Genomic DNA, 18,111 nt, shown 5'->3' on the forward strand with positions numbered 1-18,111 from the left:
TTGTTTGCTTGCTATGAAGATCTGTGTTCTTACAACATGTCACAAGAGGCAGAATCATGAAAAGGTTTAAAAAACCTCTGGAGTAAGTAATTTGGGGTAAGATTTGAGAGATTTTTGAACTCACGATTCACACAATGCCTCTTGCATAGTTCCTCCATTTCTTTTGCAACTCAGTGGCAGAAGACATTTCAAAACATTGCTGCAGTACAACAAACACAACAAAGTTTGATCTTTCTTAAACATAAACATTATTATTATTATTGTTTTAAGAATGGGGAAAATGTATATACACTAGTTCTGCCCTGTTATTCTTTGCTGGGTCTAAAGAGACAGAACCTCCCTTGGTTACGCTGAAGTCTCAAAGTGACAAAAATAGCTGTTTCAACAAGTGTGTAAGTTATCACATCCATCCTTGTGCCTTTGGCTTCAAAGTAAACAGCTGCTACAGAGGTTCTTAAAAACTAACAATTCAATAACTCCTACTGCTTTTGTGCATAGATACTTAGCTTTGCAAGTCTTTATATCCAAATGTAATGAAGAAGTGGCAGCAAAGACACCTTTCCTGAACATGTGATAGAAGGATTCCCAGTGGCAAAATACTTAGATAAGGCTTACACATGGCATAGAGCTTTTGCCCTTTGGAACTTAGTTTTTTTTTCTGGGCTTACTTTAAAGGTTATATTTAGCTATCTATGAAACTTTGGAAGTTGAAACACATGTGCTTCCAGAGGGTATGTAAGGGGATGAATAGATGGCAGCTGATTGGGAGTTTCAATTATCTGAATTTTGCAATTAACTGTATGAATGGGAAGTGGTGGATTTTAATGCCTAAATCCAGCAGTTTATCTAGATGAGAGTCCACTAGCATCAAACAGCACTTGGTTCAAAGCTTAACACTTTATTTAGTCATTAGAAGCAAATCAATCCCTGTGTGTATCAGTCTGGGTTATTTTAATGTTGGATCTGATTGTTTCACATGCACTTGTGATCATGGCTGTCAATGGCCAGGTGAACTGCAGTTCAAAAAAGAGTCAGACCAACTTATGTTTCTGCTTCACAGGAATAGAAATGTTGCTTCACAACACACATGAAATGAATCCATGAAATTTTTGCTTCAATGAATATGTAGTTTTAAGGATGCTTGCATCAATTTATAGCACTGCTGCTTGAGAAGTAGCATATTAATGATTACAGGTAAGATAATCTTTCATGTTTAGCAGAGTATTTTTAGTCTAGTTTGACACACATCTTAATTAAATGTGGAAATACAACAACTATAGGAAATAGACAGGATTCCTTAAGGCTAATCGGATGAAATACAAAGACACCACAAAGTTGAAGCTGTGTTTAAGCATGCAAATACAACATAATGTGTTTTGTACTGATCAGCACCACATGGTTGTATTAACTGTTTTCAGTTAAAATAGTAAATTTTAAACTAGAACTGTACATGAGAAAAAAATTAGCCCTCTTGTTCTGTGTTTCTAATGGGCTCAGTCTCCAGACTAGAAATGACATTACATACGAATGAATCAATAAAAACAACTCCTCATCATAACCGGAACAAGAAACAAGAAAAGCAAAGCAGAAGTCCATTAGAAAGAAGCATAAATATCTTGCCAGATAGTTTTGGGAAAATGCAAATGGTATTTGCACATGAACTCTCTCACTGAGGTTCTGCACAGAATCAGAATGTCGTCAGCCTCAACTTTTGAGTTAGCACTCTGAACTTGAGAATTTAATGTCCCAACCTGAATTCTGTGTTCTCGCCTCCTGGGAGTGGATTCACTCCCACCTCTGTCAGCTGAGGGAATGATCCTCTTCTTGTTGATGGCTTTTGCTAGTCTATAGCATAAGATTTTGCTCTTATCTTCATTTTTCAATTCTTTGTCCAACATCCATATGACCTGTCAGATTGTAACATGGAAAGAATTTTTCCCTCACATAATTATTTACTAGTCCATCTAGTAAGAGAGATTCCAGTCTAAGAGTTTTCCAGCTGTATACAGAGCTACGCATTGAACAGCTTCAATTCCATGTAAACCTACTGACTATGATGAGTAAGGACAGTTTATCGTGGTATCATTCAGGTTAGAATTCAGGTGGTCATTTAGTTCAGTCTTGTGCTAGGATTAGCTTAACAATTCAGGACAGAAGATGACTCCATGAATCATTAGCTGTGACCTACTGTATTGAGAATTAAGATTCACAATGTTTGTTGTGACAACAATGCTTGTTGTCTTTTTACATTGCTGTGTTTATTTTACTATTATTATTATTTTTTAAACCACTTCCTTAGCATGAACTTCTCAAAAGTACATGCTTCTTGGTTTCTTAGCAGTCACTGAACAATGTCTCAGTTTGTCCCTCAACAAGTTTGTCATATCATTCTTTTCTGAAGAAAAATTAGCTTATCATTTGTAGGTTTTGTGTAGGAAGTCTGAAAATACAACAGATGTTTAAAAAATAAATAAACACATTTCAGTAGCGTGAGTGATAATGCATCTTATTTATCTCTAGCTTGGCTTTAAGATGCGTGTCTCCGCTTGATCTGGATTCCACTTGTCTGTGTTTGTTGACCTTCAGTTGATTACTCAGTGTTTCAGCACCTTCCAGGACTAGTGTCCGACATGTGGTTGTATTTTAACCGGAAACCGAAAGCCTCCATGCATGGTTACTTCTTTGGGAGTGCAAACACTCCTATAAGCAAAGGTTTTTGGAAGGTGGTTTTTCATGCCTATTTCAATCTTCTAGTTGGGATACTCTGCATTTAGAGCACCAAAGAGCTAAGAAGCATTTCACTGTTCAAGTAGCAGTAGGACCTTACTACTAAGGTTTTGGAAAACTCCAGTAATCCAGCCCTCTCAAATTATCATGGCATGCATTTTTAGCATGAGGAGCTTTGGCAACAGAAGGAATCTGGATATCCTGTTTATTTTCATCTGCCACCATTCCTCAATAAGCAGTTGTCATCTTGAAGTAACAGGATTATTGATCTGTGTCTCTACAGAGACAGACGTTGTGAACAGGTATCCAATAGTTTGATATGAACTAGATCTGCTGAAAGATTAGTGTTACCTAATAAACTGTGAGAATCAGCAAAGCACAAAATCTTCTATATTTACATGTCTGTGTTCCACTGCTCTGTCTACAGTGGCGCAAAATCTTACTGATACTGAAAAACGAAAGAGAATCTGGATAGGTGGATAGCGTTCTGTGCAGGCTGCAGTGCCAAAACTGTCAGTCTTGGATTCTGCCTCGGTCATGACAGAGATATGGGCTTAGCTGATGAACCTATGTCAGTTTGTGTGCATCCACACCATAGTTACGGAGCTGTTAGAGCAGCCCAGTCTTCTCTATCTGTACCATCTCGGTGACGTGAACAACTTGTGTGCCATAGGAGCTACCATATATGCTTACAAACTTCCTTCGTGCTTTCTTCCAAAAATCAGGCAGTAATGGGCTCCTGTTCATGGCTGTAGCATCATCAGTTGCTTTTTATACCAACAGGTAATAGTTGGTTTGCAGTGTGCCCCACACATCCTTCTGTAAATGTTTGCTTTCTGCTAGATGGAATTATGCCTGCCGTTCAACAGTGAGCCCTTGGAGATTTCAGTCTGCATGGTGGATAAAGGTAAATGATCATATTCTTCCATGGATGCATTTACTGAATTATGCTGGCAGCTCAGAATCAGTGACTTCACTTCTTTTTTGAAATTACTATTTAGGAAACCATAGATAACAGGGTTGACACAGGCAGAAGCCATGGCTACCAGGTGGCACAATGAGAAGATCAGATTGTGGTGGCAAGGTGAAATGATTTTGTAATTCCAGTCCTCAATGGTGTTGAAAACGTGCAGTGGTAACCAGCATACAGCAAAAGCAGCAACCATGGATGCTAACAAAATGTTTATCCTTCTCAGCTGAACTGCTCGGTTGCTATATTCACTTTTCTCAAACATGTCCTTTCTCTTCTGAAGACGTAAGTAGATACGCAGATAGCAAACAATAATGAACAAGAGGGGCATGCAGTATTGCAAGAGCAGCAAAGTGGTGGTGTAGATAAGTCTGTGCTGTTCAGAAGGCCACGAGTCGATGCATATGGCCTTGTCAGTGGAAAAATTCATGATGTATGAGAGCTGCCCATACAAATCATTAGACAAGATAGATGTGGTCAGAAAGGGCAGGGACATGAGACACGCTAAAATCCAAATGACTCCAATGCCTAGATAGGCTTGGGAGACACTTGGCCTCCAGCCCGTTGGCTTTATGATGAGCTGATGTCTTTCCAGAGCAATAAGGACAAGAGAAAGAATTGACACTGTCACAGATGTACACTGAGTGAAAGAGGTCATTTTGCACATGACCTCCCCAAATATCCAGTAGTCCATCATTGTGTAAACAATGGTGAAAGGCAGGCAGACAAGACTCATGAACAAGTCTGAAATTATTAAGTTGGAAATTAGGATGTTGGTGACATTGGACTTTTCCTTCTGCCTGGCTATGACAGCAATCAGACAAATGTTTCCCACAATGCCTAGGACAGTCTCCAAACTGTAAGAGGTGGCCAGAAAGACAGTAAGGTCAGTGATATTCCTGCACTGGTTTGAAAGGTGCGTGGGGAAGCTTCGATTTGAGCTCCAGTTCTTGCTATTCACAAAGGGAAAACCGTCATTAACAACTCTTGTTTTATTCATCCTGGACCCCAAGATTATCCAAAAAGGTGATAAGGAAATAGAATTGAAGCCTTTTGAAGGCAGTCTTAGAAGTGTTTCATTTGTTCTCTTCAGCTGCAGAGGATTTGGTTAAATCTGCAAAGGAAAGGAAAAAAATAGTTGCTTAATTATGCTAAAAAGAGATAAGTCAAAAGGGTAGCAATGTCAGGGCGTGAGATAGGGAAGTGAATGCCAGTGATTCTCTGTGTCTTTTTTCATCTCCCTTTCATTTAGTGTATTTGACTGTAAAATGGAGTTATTTGCTTTACTACGGGTTCTTACTGTTGTTAGGTTGGTGCAACTCTTTTGCAATATACTTGTTTTGAGGTTGAGGTATACTCGGTAGAGAGGACTGTACGAGTGGCTCCCTGAGAGACCATTATAATCAACCCATATCACTCCTTCCCAGATCCATTGCCTCGTCTGTACACCAGGCGGATGTCCTCTTGCCCTTTCCTTATGGGTTTCCTAGTGCAGAGCTCCTTCCTTCAATCAAGCACCAGAATCCACTTATGTAGATAGTTGTCCCTTGCCTTGGCACAGTCTGCTCTACAACCTTTCCTCTGCTGTCCAGGCTTGTGCTATGTCAAGGAATGGAGAAAAACATCTAACCCTGCTGGGACTTCTCAGATCAGAGGTAGCTACATGGAGTATGAAGGCTTGTAATGTGCAGTGTAAATAAATTCTTAGGGAACAATGCTATTTACCCATTGTACGAGCCTTTTCTAAGCAATAAAAGGTTGCTCAAATGAGTTTGTGAGGTTGTGATAAACTTCTCAGGGTCTCAGGAAAACAAGTGGTCAAGCTATTAATACATAAATAAAATGATGCAGTGAACTTATCACTGTTTGAGCTGCATTCGTTGCTGAGCAGCTGCATGCATAAAGGTAACCAATACTATACAGAAGAGTCTACTACGCTATGTTCTTTGGTTTATCTAATCTTTTAAGATTTGTACTGTCTGCCTCTTAACAGGTTGACTCTCAGGAATTGTCAATAAAATCAACAATATACAGTAAATAAGGTGTTTTGTGACTGTTATTCTGTCTGATCTGCAAAAATTAGTACAGTCAGTTCTTTTGCTTCTTTGTCTGACCTGTTGGTATATCTGTAATAAATAGGTGTTAGAGATGTTCACCTAAGAAACATACATTAGTATTTTATTTTTCTTGAATTCTATTTTCCTCAGCAATTTAAAACTTGAATCCAAAAGGAAATTTTCCAAAATGTGGCCATGACTATAATTGTTTCTGTCCCCTCACTGTTGTGGTGTTCCCTGCCCAGGGTGAACAGATTTTTCTTCTCTGGAGCAAAGAAAGGCAATGACTGTGTGTGAATTACTGTCATGTATGGAGATGGCCAGTGCAGAAAAGAGTGTGTTTCAACTTGTTCGGTGTGAAAATGGTGATAGAATGGGAAACCAGGAACTGCAGCTTGTGATAACTGCTGGCCTGTGGAGATGGTCTGCAAGGGAAAAAGAGCAAAGGGATCGGGGGCTGCATATCATGTGGTACCAGCCGAAGGAGCTCAGTCATGGCATTTGGACAGGACAAGCAGGTCCTGCTGTCCATGAACACCTGGGCTTTCCACCACAGTTCCAGCCTAGTATCCTTAGCTGCAGGATCCTGGACACCAAGCCCATGCTTCTCTCGTAGCCTGAAAAATGTGTCCTGAGTTATTACAAACATCTGTGCCCGAAAGGCTGAATCTTCCCCAGGATGACAGACTCTTCTGGACGTGCTGAGGAGTCAGTAATGACATCTAGTAATGCTGAAACAAGAATATAATGTAGTGAAGCCACTCAAAAAGCAAAAACCAGAGCCCAGCACTGTAAGGGGTGTGTTCCCAAGGGCAATGTTGCTTGTGTGGCTGTAGGTCTGTGGCAGGCGGCAGATGTGTGGGGGTAATGAATATCTCAGCAGGTCTGGAATGCATTTTGAGGGGGTTCGCTGCCTTTTAGTGCTTTCATTCTGTGGTGTCTCTCACAAGGCAGCTGTTAAGCATTTCCTAGACATCCATGCTCCAGTACTGCCTAGAGGTGAATAATGTATTACCATCACAGATAAGGGCACTAAGACACAGAAGGGCAGTGAGGCTCAGCAGGCTGGTGTCTCAAGGGACTCTGTGGTGCGTTCTGCAGGTGCACACTTAAAACCTCCTGCTCACCTTTGCAAAAGTCAGAGCCCAGATCACCTGGGTCTGTAGTTCTCTGTATCTCTTATGGCAACCATAATGTAAGGAGAAGCTTTAGAAATACAGAAAAATAAAAGTTTCGGTGAGTTTTAATCATACCTCCTATTTATGGTATCCTTATATGGCTTAGGGTCAATCACTGGCAAGTCCTGTGACTGGCAAGTCTCAAAGTTTTTATTGCTATTTGTTTTTCTCTAAATCAAATAGTAAGCTAGTATTGCTAGTAGTAAGCAGTGTGTACTTACTCTGTTCAGATGTTTGAATGAAATGTTAGTTAATGTACTGAATATCAGATGTAGAGGAAAAAGCTATAGTTTCTTGCTGTATCAATTTTTTTTTGATTAGTCAGTGAAATATAGCAAAAAGACGTTATGTATGAGCAGACAAAATAGCATTTGCGTCTAGAGAGTGAAACAATTTTTACTTGCTTTGTAGGAGTAACAAGCCAATCTCCTAAATGAGCTTGAAGGAGGAGTGGGGGGAAAAGGTGGATTTTTTTTTCTTTCCTTTTTGTTACTTGAGGAAAGAGGAAATGTCTCAGAACCTCCAGGGAACTTAAAGAAAGAGAACAGCTTCAAAAACTAATGTGCAGCCTGAGATAGTTTCTCTGAAAGATGAGCGTAACAAAAATCTGCAGCAAGTCAGAGTAGGAGAAAGTGAAGGAGCTTTCAGATTTAACCTTAGTGCAAGTTAAATTCTTCATCTGTGTCTCTCAGATGTTAATCACTGTGATGCCTATGCTGGAAGCAAGTAAATAGGGCAAGCAAGGTTCGTCTTGCTGAATGTTTCAGCTTTTTAAACAAGCAAGCAAACAAATCGGTTTATCTCAAAAGAAAAAAACACCCATCAGTGATCAACTTGAAAGTCGTATCCCAAATGGCCATCCTGTATTTTTCAGAAAAATTCCTCATGGACCCAGACTCTTTGTGAACTCTACCCAAATTTGCTGAAAAGTTCCTGGATGACTTAAAGTTTTGATTTAGCAGGGAACTCCAAAAGTGTGAAAAACACCCTTTCTCCATATAACCAGTAGGAAGGGAATGTTTTATGGAGCTGAGAGATTTTCTTCCAATTCCTGATCTAAACCAGATGGAATTGAGGGTTAAATGCAGTGTTTTTCATAACCCAGATAATCACTAACTCCATTGGGTTAAATCACAGATTTGGGTATCACCTTTGCCTGTACGTTGGTTCATACCCTTTGGTCTCACTAAAAAAAGCTCAGAAATGAATTTAAATATTTTGTTTCTAATGGAACAAAATATTACATTCATATCAAAATCACTTAAAAAAATCTGAAAAATGCCTTCTTACTTAAAACAAAAACAACCCCTCTCTCACTTCTTATGTTTTGGTTCAGGCACTGACTGACAAAAGCAATTGTTTGCACAGACCTAATCAAAAGCTGAACTGTAAGCAATAAAGTATTTATCTAGGTCTCCCTTGTTCTAATAGCCCTTCTTGCTAAGTTATTACTATTAATAATTTTTATACTGTTTATTATGGTGTTTATTATGGTGGACTTATGGTAAGTCACAGTCCAGAAGACCTTAGAAAGTGGATAAGGATTAGGGAAAGAGCTAAAATGTATACAAACAAAAAAAGAATTTATTACTGTTTTTCCTTGCCATGTGAGTGGACTCAGAGCCCATTACTTATAGTGGACTTTGGATCAGGTTCGCTTTGTATTTCTGCATTTTTATTTAAGCTCTAAAGAAATGCACAACATTTGCATGGAATTGAAGGACTGTGCAAGAATTCCCTGCTCTTCAGAATCCAGCTTGTTTAAAGCCCTCTTTACTCATGGCTTCTCTTGAATTTAAACTTTATGTACCTGTCAGTAGCAATAGATTAATTTTTAAATATAAATGTTAACTGAATGCTTTGCTTTACCTCCTGCTTCCCTTAATTGTCGAATGAAGAATCATATCATATAAAGCATTTCAGAACTCCTTTTTAAATCCCTATTCTCATGTTCTTTTAAAACTTGCTACTTTAAACTGCATACAGCAGCCTCTCAGTAACTCACCATTAAATACTCCTTACATAGGACTGTAGCCTCAACTCTTGGATAAAAGTCTTAGGAGAATTCTTGGCTGACATTTTCCAATCAGAAATCAGAGTCAGTTATGCAAAGAGCTGAGCAAAAAGTTAATAATTATGGCACCAGCTTTCAGCCACACAAGTGAAAGTTTTTATAATATATTTTTATAATAAGAAGTGATGACTCCAATGAGTCGATCTGAGCTGTCATAAAGTTTAAACAAAAATTGGAAAATTCTTACCTGTCACTTGCTGGAGAAAATTGCTGCTTTTCCTGCACATTTACGTCTTGGAAGAGTGAAGGGATGTTGCAGCAGCAAAGCAAGGTCTTCTGTGTCTCCGTGGTTCACAAGAGAAGCTCGCTCTGCTGTTTCTGTAGGGAATTTGGATGGCACCTCTCTCTCTCCTCTCACTCTTTCTCTCCCCTTCCTTCCTTCCCTCCCTCCAACTAAACCACTAAATTCTGCCTTACGCTGCTTTGAAGATCTGGCTCCCTCTGCTGTTACATGGATGTGTAAATTCTACAGATACTTGAGATAAACTGCAGCTTCAAGAAAGAGCTACAGAGCTGTCTGAAGTACAACACATGTCCATGCTGCGCATGAGGGAATAGAACCTATTTCTGGCCTCCTTGTCACAGCAATATTTCTGCAGGATTCAAAAATTGTGCCTCATAGATGTAGCTAAGTTAATAGTTTCATTTTTCTCTGTTTTTTCAGTCCATTACAGGCTAGCATTGCAAATGTATTTTAGATGGATTCAGGCTTTAAGTCTTAAATATCCAGCCTGTGAAAGCCCAAGAGGTACAGCGTAATTCAAGTAAAGAACTCAGAAATGTTAGGCCTTGAGAAATTAAAAAAAAAAATACTGGAGAAAAAGGATTTGCAGAAGTGCCAGTTCTCGTTGATTCTTTCTCCTGACCTTTCTTATGAAAACCCAAGGCAGAAGTTAGAGTCACTAATTTTTCTCTTGTCTTGAGAAATGAACGAACAACAACTCCAAGAGCCATACCAGAATAACATAATTTGCACATATACTTAAGCCAGCCTTTTACCTGTGGTTGGCTGCTTAACTAGCCCAGTAGTCACTGCTGCTCTGAGGGCTTTTTTAAGGCATGATATATAGTTGAAGGAAATATGCATTTTCATATGGAGACACATAGAACATCAGCAAAACCCAAACATTTCAGTACCAACTAAACTAGCAATGAGAACAGTTAATGATTTGCACTGTGTTCTTTTTATCTTTCTTTTTTTTTTTGATACAGCTATGAGGTGACATGTGGCTGTCTACATTCTTAGCTGACATCTTCTATCATCAGAGAAATAATCAAATCATCAGCATGTATTTTTAAGGTCTTTCTATGGCATTTTGGCATTTCTGGTGTGCAAGTGGAATCTGTGTGATGAGCAGTGAAAGCTAGAGAGTTGTCTGTAATTACCAGTCCTTTCTTGTGGCAGTGCTCAAGTTGCTCCTTATTTTGTATTACTGCTTTTTTTTTTTCCAGCCTCCTTTCCAGCAGTTTTATTTACCATCTAGTCTGAAATAGCACCCTGTATCCCAGCATCCCAGACCTTTACGCAGGCTCCTTTCCCTTCCGCCTAGGTAAGGGGGCATGAAAAGTCAATGCCTGCAGCTGAGAAGGCAGCAGCCCACGCAGATCTTGAGTGCCCTGCCAGCTCCTGGGGAAGCAGAGGCTTCCAAGCCTACTGAAGCCAGAAAAACTGAAACAATTTACTTAGCTGGCCTGTTCACTTCTGTTTCTTCCCTAATATATTTATCATATGATTATTTGTGCTGCTGTTCAAAGCATTAAAGAGAAGGGAGGAGAACCACTGGGACCCAGACTGTCCTTTTACAAGAGGACAATTTGATTTGTGGAGCCGTTTTCTCTGCCTCCTCAGCTTGCAGCACACTTTGGCCAGTCTCATCTCCACACCTTCCAGAGTTGCAGATATGCTGTGTCACTTTTATTCCCTCGATTCAGAGCTTTAGGAAGAGCCTGCAATAGCAAATTAGCATCTGCTCTCATCTTAAAGTCAATAGCAGCTGCAGCACTGCTTCCGAGAGCCTGCTCAGGCCTCTGCAGCCCTGCAATCGGGAAATGACCTAACTGGGATTAGTCTGCTGTGGCATCTGGGACTTTCTTCTTGACAGGTCTTTCAGATGAACCGCTATATCGAGGTCTTGGCCATTTTCTGGTGAGGTGAGTGAGGCTACATTAGAGTCCTATTACACATACCTTTTTTCTGTTCCCTGTCCGAAGTGCACAGGGAAAATACGCCCTGTTAACAAGCTGATGGGAGAGCAGCATTTGTTTGAGTCCAGCTCTCCACAAGTTTTTGCAGCTAGGACTTGCACAAACACACATAGTAGTAATTGAGTGTAAGCAAGATACCTGGTGATGCTGAGGCTGCCCTGCCACATCTGTCCTGACCCCGGCACAGTGGGGACAATACTGGAGCTGGCTTGGAGTGAGAGCAACTGCAGCAAGACAAATGTGCAAATATCTGTTTCCTTGCTTAGATGGGTCTTAGAGCTTTGGGTCAGCCCTCTGCTGAACTACTGGTACCTGAGATGGCTGGTTTTAGGCTGGTGATACTCCATTTCGCTATACAACCAACACTACTGAACAGTGAACCTGTGGACAGTGTCTGTGAGGATCCTGACCTGCTAAGCCTTTTGGCAAATGCACAGAGTGCATAATGATGGAAATTTCTTTGTACGCAGGAGATTTGCAGTTGGAAGGCAACAGGTAAATACAGTGGAACCAGCTATTACAAGTCATGTGCCAGTCACACTGAGTATTTCTGTTCATATCAGTAGATTTGCATTGATTTTAGCAACCAATGGACCAGCCCCTGTTTGCTATTGATAGGGAGCGGGGTGAAGAAACAGTAGCTGGCATGGCATGGAACCTATCCTACCACCAATGAAGTGATAAGAACACATGCTGCAATTTTCTGTCCACAGCACATGTTCCTGTTACAGGCAGGTACTTGCATGCTGTTCTCTTTGCTCTATGGATTATTACATAGGGCAGGTGGATTCTGTGCAAACAGGCTCTTCCAAGGGGGTACAGCTGCATGGGAAATTGTCCTCTTGGTAGTGGCCAAAGAACATCTTTCTGAAAGAGATTATAGGGATAGCATGAAACACCTGTGGGCTGCAAGTATTTCCGTGGGAGAGAGGGGTATTGTCATAGCTCTAGCTCATAACTGCACCTTTGATGCTTTGAGAGGCTCTTCAGGGGCTCTTGTGTCAGGCTAGCTATACTAGCCTTCACACGTGGAGCCCCAAGCTCTGTCATTTTTTTTCCAGTGAACTTGGAGTTTCAGAGGCAAATCTTCTTACAGTACATCTAGCAAATCTAATTGTGGATTGGCATCTGGAGTCCTGCTCACTCTCTGCCACTGTTAACCTCACAAAGGAGAGTTCTAGGTAATCAAAGGCTAATTTATCTCCCTCGGATGGTGGGTTTTTTTTTTTTTTTTGACTGTTTAAGTGATGTTCATGTCTCCAGGAAAGCCGTGTAACTCCTGTCTCCAACCCCAACCAAGCCCTTGTAAATGCATCTAACTCTTACGAAGCTGATAGTGTCATCCCTTATTGGCCCCATGTGTCTGTGATTTCCTCTTCCTCTTTCCAAGGTCTTGCCTCTGTCCTGGATCTTATAACTCTATCTCAGCCCAGGAAGAAGACACAGTAGCAACTGATGCCTCATAACAGTTCAACAGCATTTTAAGTTTAAAGGTCTGCTCTGAAGTTTTTTGACATACAGCAGATTTGTTAGGTGGCAGTTCTGTGGCCAGCGCTGTATACAACCCCTGCTAGCTAGCACGAGGTTTCACAGCAGAGCCATTGGTGTCCAGCTGTTGGGGCATGCTGCACTGAGGCCCAGCCTAACACCTCTGCCTAGAGCTCAAGCCTGAGACCTTGGACACTGTCATCAGCCCTTTCATGACTATAGAGCCGTCTGTTAATGCAGAGGCATTTAGGCAAAGAGATATTGCTCTCTCTAATATACCAGCCATTCTTCTTAAGAGACTGCATGGTACTATCAATTTTGAAGCTGGGTTGCAGTGCGGGTGGTTTGCATGATTTTGGCATTAGGGTAGTAGATTAATTGCTCATGAGTTGGTCACAATACATGGCTTTTTAGAATCAAGCAAAATGATACTGCAAAATGAGTAAGAAAATGTGTGCCCCACTTTGGCGTATGTATCAAAAAAAGATATGAAACAGTGGTGTTTCTATCGATGTGTTTCAATGCTATGTGAAGCTGATGCCTCTGCAGATGCTAATGCCAGGCCAATGAAGATTATTGTTGTTTTTCCCTTTTAACCTTAAAAGAGCAACTTGTCTTGTTGCAAGGACACAAAGAACTCTTCCCCACCAACTGGTGACAAAAACACTTTTAGCACTTCACTGTTCTGGAAGCTGCAAAAGCAGAAACAACCCCTTACTTATAGATGGTGGTTTGTGGCCCTTCCAAGGTCTCCTTGCAAATGGATGTGTGTTCTGGGTAGCTCTCTTTTATAATTACTTTTGAAGTTGTCTAAATATAGAATATTTCTCACATACATGACATTCATTAACTTTGCACCAGGAACAGGATAGTGCCTAAAGTCTACGCTCTAAACATGTTTTATAGTCTAGATTTTCTGTGCAAACAGCTTTCATGAGTTTGTTTGTCATTGGGCTTTGAACCAAACAACATTATTGTAGGAAATTCTACCCTAGTACATAAGGCTACAGAACTATTTATGTGGCAATGCTTTGCAATAAGCTGGACTCTCTTATTTGCTCTATGTACAAATTTATTTAACTCTGGATCCCAAGAGGTACAAAGTTAAAAATTACCTGCGGTTAAGCTTGGTTTCAAATGTGTATGTAAAATGACAAGCCACCTAGTGACAGAGATGAGACAGATGTGATAGAGCTATGAAAGGCATGAGGAGAATCCCTTCCTCCAGAAACCATGCTGTTTTGCTGCTTTCCTCTAAATAAGAGCCCCAGAACCTGTTCATTTTCTAGGGGAGACATGGAAGTGGAGGAGCACATCAGCTGGTCTTAACCAACTCCATTGTAGACTTTGCAGTGTATGTCAGGATTGGTCCTTTTCACTACTCGGATGGAGCAGCTTTTCTTGTGGAACAGAGCAACGCAGTTCACTTTGTCATATTTCTTGGGCATTGAAACTCTGTCATTGAGAAAAGCAAAGAGAAAATCAGGAGCCAAAACAAGGATTAGGAAAAAAGATGCTTATGGATCCTGGGGCAAACTGCATCATGGATTGATTTGACTCTCAATTTCCAATAATTACAAATCCTATGGACTATCCTAAAAGGAATACAGAGCTCTGATCATGATTGTTAACACTTAAAGTGATCCGCCAGTTTGGGGCTCTTATTGACATTTTGTTACAGACTGGCAAAAATTCCCATGCAGAGGCAAAAGGGAGGCAAATTTTGGATTCCCCATTTGGACTATTTTGAGAAGAACTTTTTCAAGAGTGCTGAATCTGCCCTCATGTGAACATCTGTGGGTGAACAGCATTGGCCTGATCAGATGCTTGAGGTTTTCTAAGTCTGAACATCTCAGTACTTGAATAAGCAGAGATTGGGAGAACTTACAAGCTGCAACAGGTCATTCCAGTTATCTTGCATCTGCACTGGTAGCACTCTTCAGTCTTCCACGTAGCACCAAAGACGTATAGGTTTTCATTTGAAAGGCACCCTGCATGCACACACCAAAGAACAACAGTCAGTAGATCAGTACAAATACATACAGACATAGACCACAATCTTATGTCGGTGGCCTGGCAATTAAAGCATTCATTTATGTAGAGCCAGGAAAGAATTTGAGTGAAGTCTTTGCAAAAAGGATGCAATATCTTTGCTCCTAAAGTGTGTGTGAGTTCATGATCTGGCAAGAGAAAATGGTAGCAGTCACATACCAGAGAAGTACTATTCTGCTATTGCAGTATGTCTGAGAAAAGTCTTAGCTTATGGCTAGAATCGGATCTTTCAATCCTTTTTCATACTCAAAACAGAGGTCTAGACTATAATTTCTGTCTCTTCCGCTCCCTAATTTTTTATTAGACTTTTACTTGTTCCGTTAAACTGAATTTAAACACTGGTTTTGTTATCTTTGTTTTGATTTTAATGTCAAGTATCCTACATTAGTCAATACTGCTTAAAAGTACATGTTTTCTGTCAGGTAGGCAAGACCTTCACCTATACATAAACCCTGAGGGTGTCCCTGTTATAAGGGATAGTGTGTGTCTATCCAGAGATGCCTCCAGGTGCCTTGATATGTGAATATGCAAGTGTCTGTATCTTTTCTCAGCACAGAATGAATTATATTATTCCAACATTTCTAAGAAAATTAGGTTTACATCTCTGAGTTATTGTCTTAGAGATGACTGGTATATTTCCCATTCTTACCATATTTCCTGGGTGGTCTAAAGTAACAGTAGGCATCACACAGAGTCCTTAAGAGGAGAAGGATCAGGCAGAAGACCAGCAAGAATTTCTGGAAGACAGACAGGAAACTTTCTTTAAAATATATTTTTTTCCCCAATAGTCCAGTAGAAAGTTTGGAGACACAGAGTTAAGGATAAGTCTTACTAGTCCCATGAAACTAAACTAAAAAACATTTCCAGCATACACATGCACACACATAATATAAGCTTTTGACTTACCATACTTGCATGGGCTGCTCACATTTCTTAATGAGGAGAAGCGTGCATTTATATACAGTGAGGAAACAATGGTCAGTGCAAAGTGGGTTGATGAAAATGTGAGCACCCCTTGTGCCAATGGACACTCTAACCTGTTCCAATCATCGATCAGAAGATGTGGCCTCAAGAGGTGTTGCAAAGTCAGGTTTTGTGCACTGACATACATCAGGATCTTGATCTCCATGGCGCTGGTGTAAATCTGAAGAAACTCCAGTGGATAACCTGGTTACTCCGCATCAACGCTGGTGTTAGCAGAAGAATTTGACCCCCAGAAAGCTACACCTCCGGAACTGGCAGGCCATCAAGAAACAGTGGGGAAAGGGCACATGGTAAGCAAGGTGGCAATGCACTATTGTTCAGCTGACCTGCCCCCCAAGTATGGAACAGGTCATTCATACAGTGCAGTGGTGTGGAGAGTCCACTGTTCTAAGACTGATTTATTGAAATTTCAATTATATTATAAGAGACACATTATTTTGTCCAAATTTAGCAATCTGTGGGGACTAGCTGCAGAGTTTTGTATCCTTCAGTTGTTCATCCAAAGCCAAGCTGCGGGGGCAAAAGCAGATCACCATGACCAGATAGTGCCTCTTCGTCAGCAAAAGCTAGAGGAGCAATCTCCAGCCAAAAGTGAATGTAAGAGTCAGAATGCTTGTCACTCTTGGCTCCCTTCCTGACAGCAACAAGGGTGATGACAAAGTTTGGGGGAGGCGAGGCAAGGCGAGTGAGATCCCAATTTTCCTTCACCAAATGTGCCTCTAACATATCTGTCATCAGAAACCTTGCAGTGTTGTCATGAGGGCATTTTTTTCTATGCACATCTGGTCACAGGTATATAAGTCTTTATGCAACTTTGTGCAAATTAAAGTATTGCAACAGAGAGTTCTTGAAGCTGCACCTGAGAACCAAGCAGGTAACCTAACACAGATCCCAACTTTTATCTGTGGCTGTGTCAGGGGCTGTCAGATCTACTGCTTTGCTGAACTGGAGCACAGGTATAACAGATTAAAATAGTTACCAGAGGATTACTAGCTTAAGGAATTTCATTAATCCAATTAGCATGGATCCTCTAGCATACTTAAGCTTAATTAAACACCTTGATTGGTGTGGCAGAACTCATTAAATTTCACTGATCGACAGACATCTAAAGGAAGTGAAGTTACAGTGCATGCAGTTTTTAGATAAAAGCTGTAGTGGCAGAATGAGTTCTGTCTTTTGAGGAGTCCAGAGTAAAGGGAAAGTTATGGAGAAAAGTGTTGTTTTTTTGTAGTGACACAAGATTTAATTTATATTGTTTTTCCTGTTTCTGTCACTTACCTGAAATCGCCTCCCGCTTTTTAAGTACAAAACTTTAGAACTTTTCCAGTTGTTTGTTTGTAATTTTGCAATGCAGTTACTACTTTTGGGTTATTCTTACAATTTTGTAGATTATGCTCTGTGTGGTTCTGCTCTAGGAAACACTTCTGATATCTGCTAATAATGCCTTGAGGAAAAATATCTCTTGTGATACTTCTTAATAATAGTATGCTGCATTTGATGTGTTGAGGTGAAGGAGGTATTCATTTGTTTTACGTGTTAATTCTAATGGAGAGATATGAAGTAATGAACAAACTCTTTCTGACACAACAATGACTTTCCTCAAAGTTACTTGTTATCTGTTAGAAGAAATAAAGTGAAAATATAATGTATTTCTTTAACCACTAAGCTTTTAAATATGATCTAAATTGCTTTTATTTTAATTAAGCATCTGATTAACATCTCAGGGCCAATCTCACTTCTGGCCTGTCCCTGCTGTAACGCTTGGCATATCTTGTACTAATTTTTGTGAGAGGTAAGTGTTAATCAAAGGTATTTTGGAGAGAAATAGCCATATTAACAAGTTTCTTATATTTTTTGCTGTATCTTGGTGAGTGTGTACATTGTGTTTAAAGTAGGAAATTGAAGTGCAGTATGATTGAGGCTACTGTTAAAGAGCCACCCAGTCGTTTATGATTCTGAACCATATGAGTGTCTTAAAGCATGCCGTGCATGTTTTTCCTCTTGAGAAAAGATAAGGCAGCTTAAGGCATCTCGCATTGTAGATTTGAGAATGAAGGGCCAAATGTATTTGAAAGTCTGTAGTTTTGGGGGAGTTGACTATGAGATCAGTAATGGGGCAGAGTTTGAACCTGTCCCACTGACCATGTTCCTGCTGACCAGTTCTGAAACCGCTTCCTGAGACAAGTAAATTCTTCCAGGCCAAACAAGTAACAAAGGAGTTGAGGCCTCTCTGCTGTGCAAATGCAAGTGAACATTACCTTCTGGGGCTGCCCTGTTAAGCACAGGCCCTCTGGGGTGCCTATTTGTCATGGGAAGGTGGAGTTCCCCTAGCCTGGCTTGCCTAGTACATGACTGGGAAGGTGAGTAACATAAAGT

General features: G+C 40.4%; 1 protein-coding gene across 1 annotated transcript; it reads right to left on the bottom strand.

The window, feature by feature from the left end:
• Positions 1–3,564: 3,564 nt before the first annotated feature.
• On the bottom strand, positions 3,565–4,825 carry LOC104579771 (neuropeptide Y receptor type 4-2). The gene has a single exon (XM_010227223.2). The coding sequence runs from the start codon at positions 4,695–4,697 to the stop codon at positions 3,567–3,569; it is 1,131 nt and encodes a 376-aa protein (XP_010225525.2). The 5' UTR covers positions 4,698–4,825; the 3' UTR covers positions 3,565–3,566.
• Positions 4,826–18,111: the final 13,286 nt, after the last annotated feature.

Source organism: Tinamus guttatus, unplaced genomic scaffold, assembly GCF_059628265.1.
Source record: "Tinamus guttatus ecotype Peru unplaced genomic scaffold, ASM5962826v1 Tinamus_guttatus_pri_ptg000314l, whole genome shotgun sequence".
Classification (NCBI taxonomy): domain Eukaryota; kingdom Metazoa; phylum Chordata; class Aves; order Tinamiformes; family Tinamidae; genus Tinamus; species Tinamus guttatus.

What these genes read in the sequence shown, in the direction of transcription:
- LOC104579771 (XM_010227223.2), bottom strand. Translation starts at nt 4,697, where the DNA reads ATGAATAAAACAAGAGTTGTTAATGACGGTTTTCCCTTTGTGAATAGC.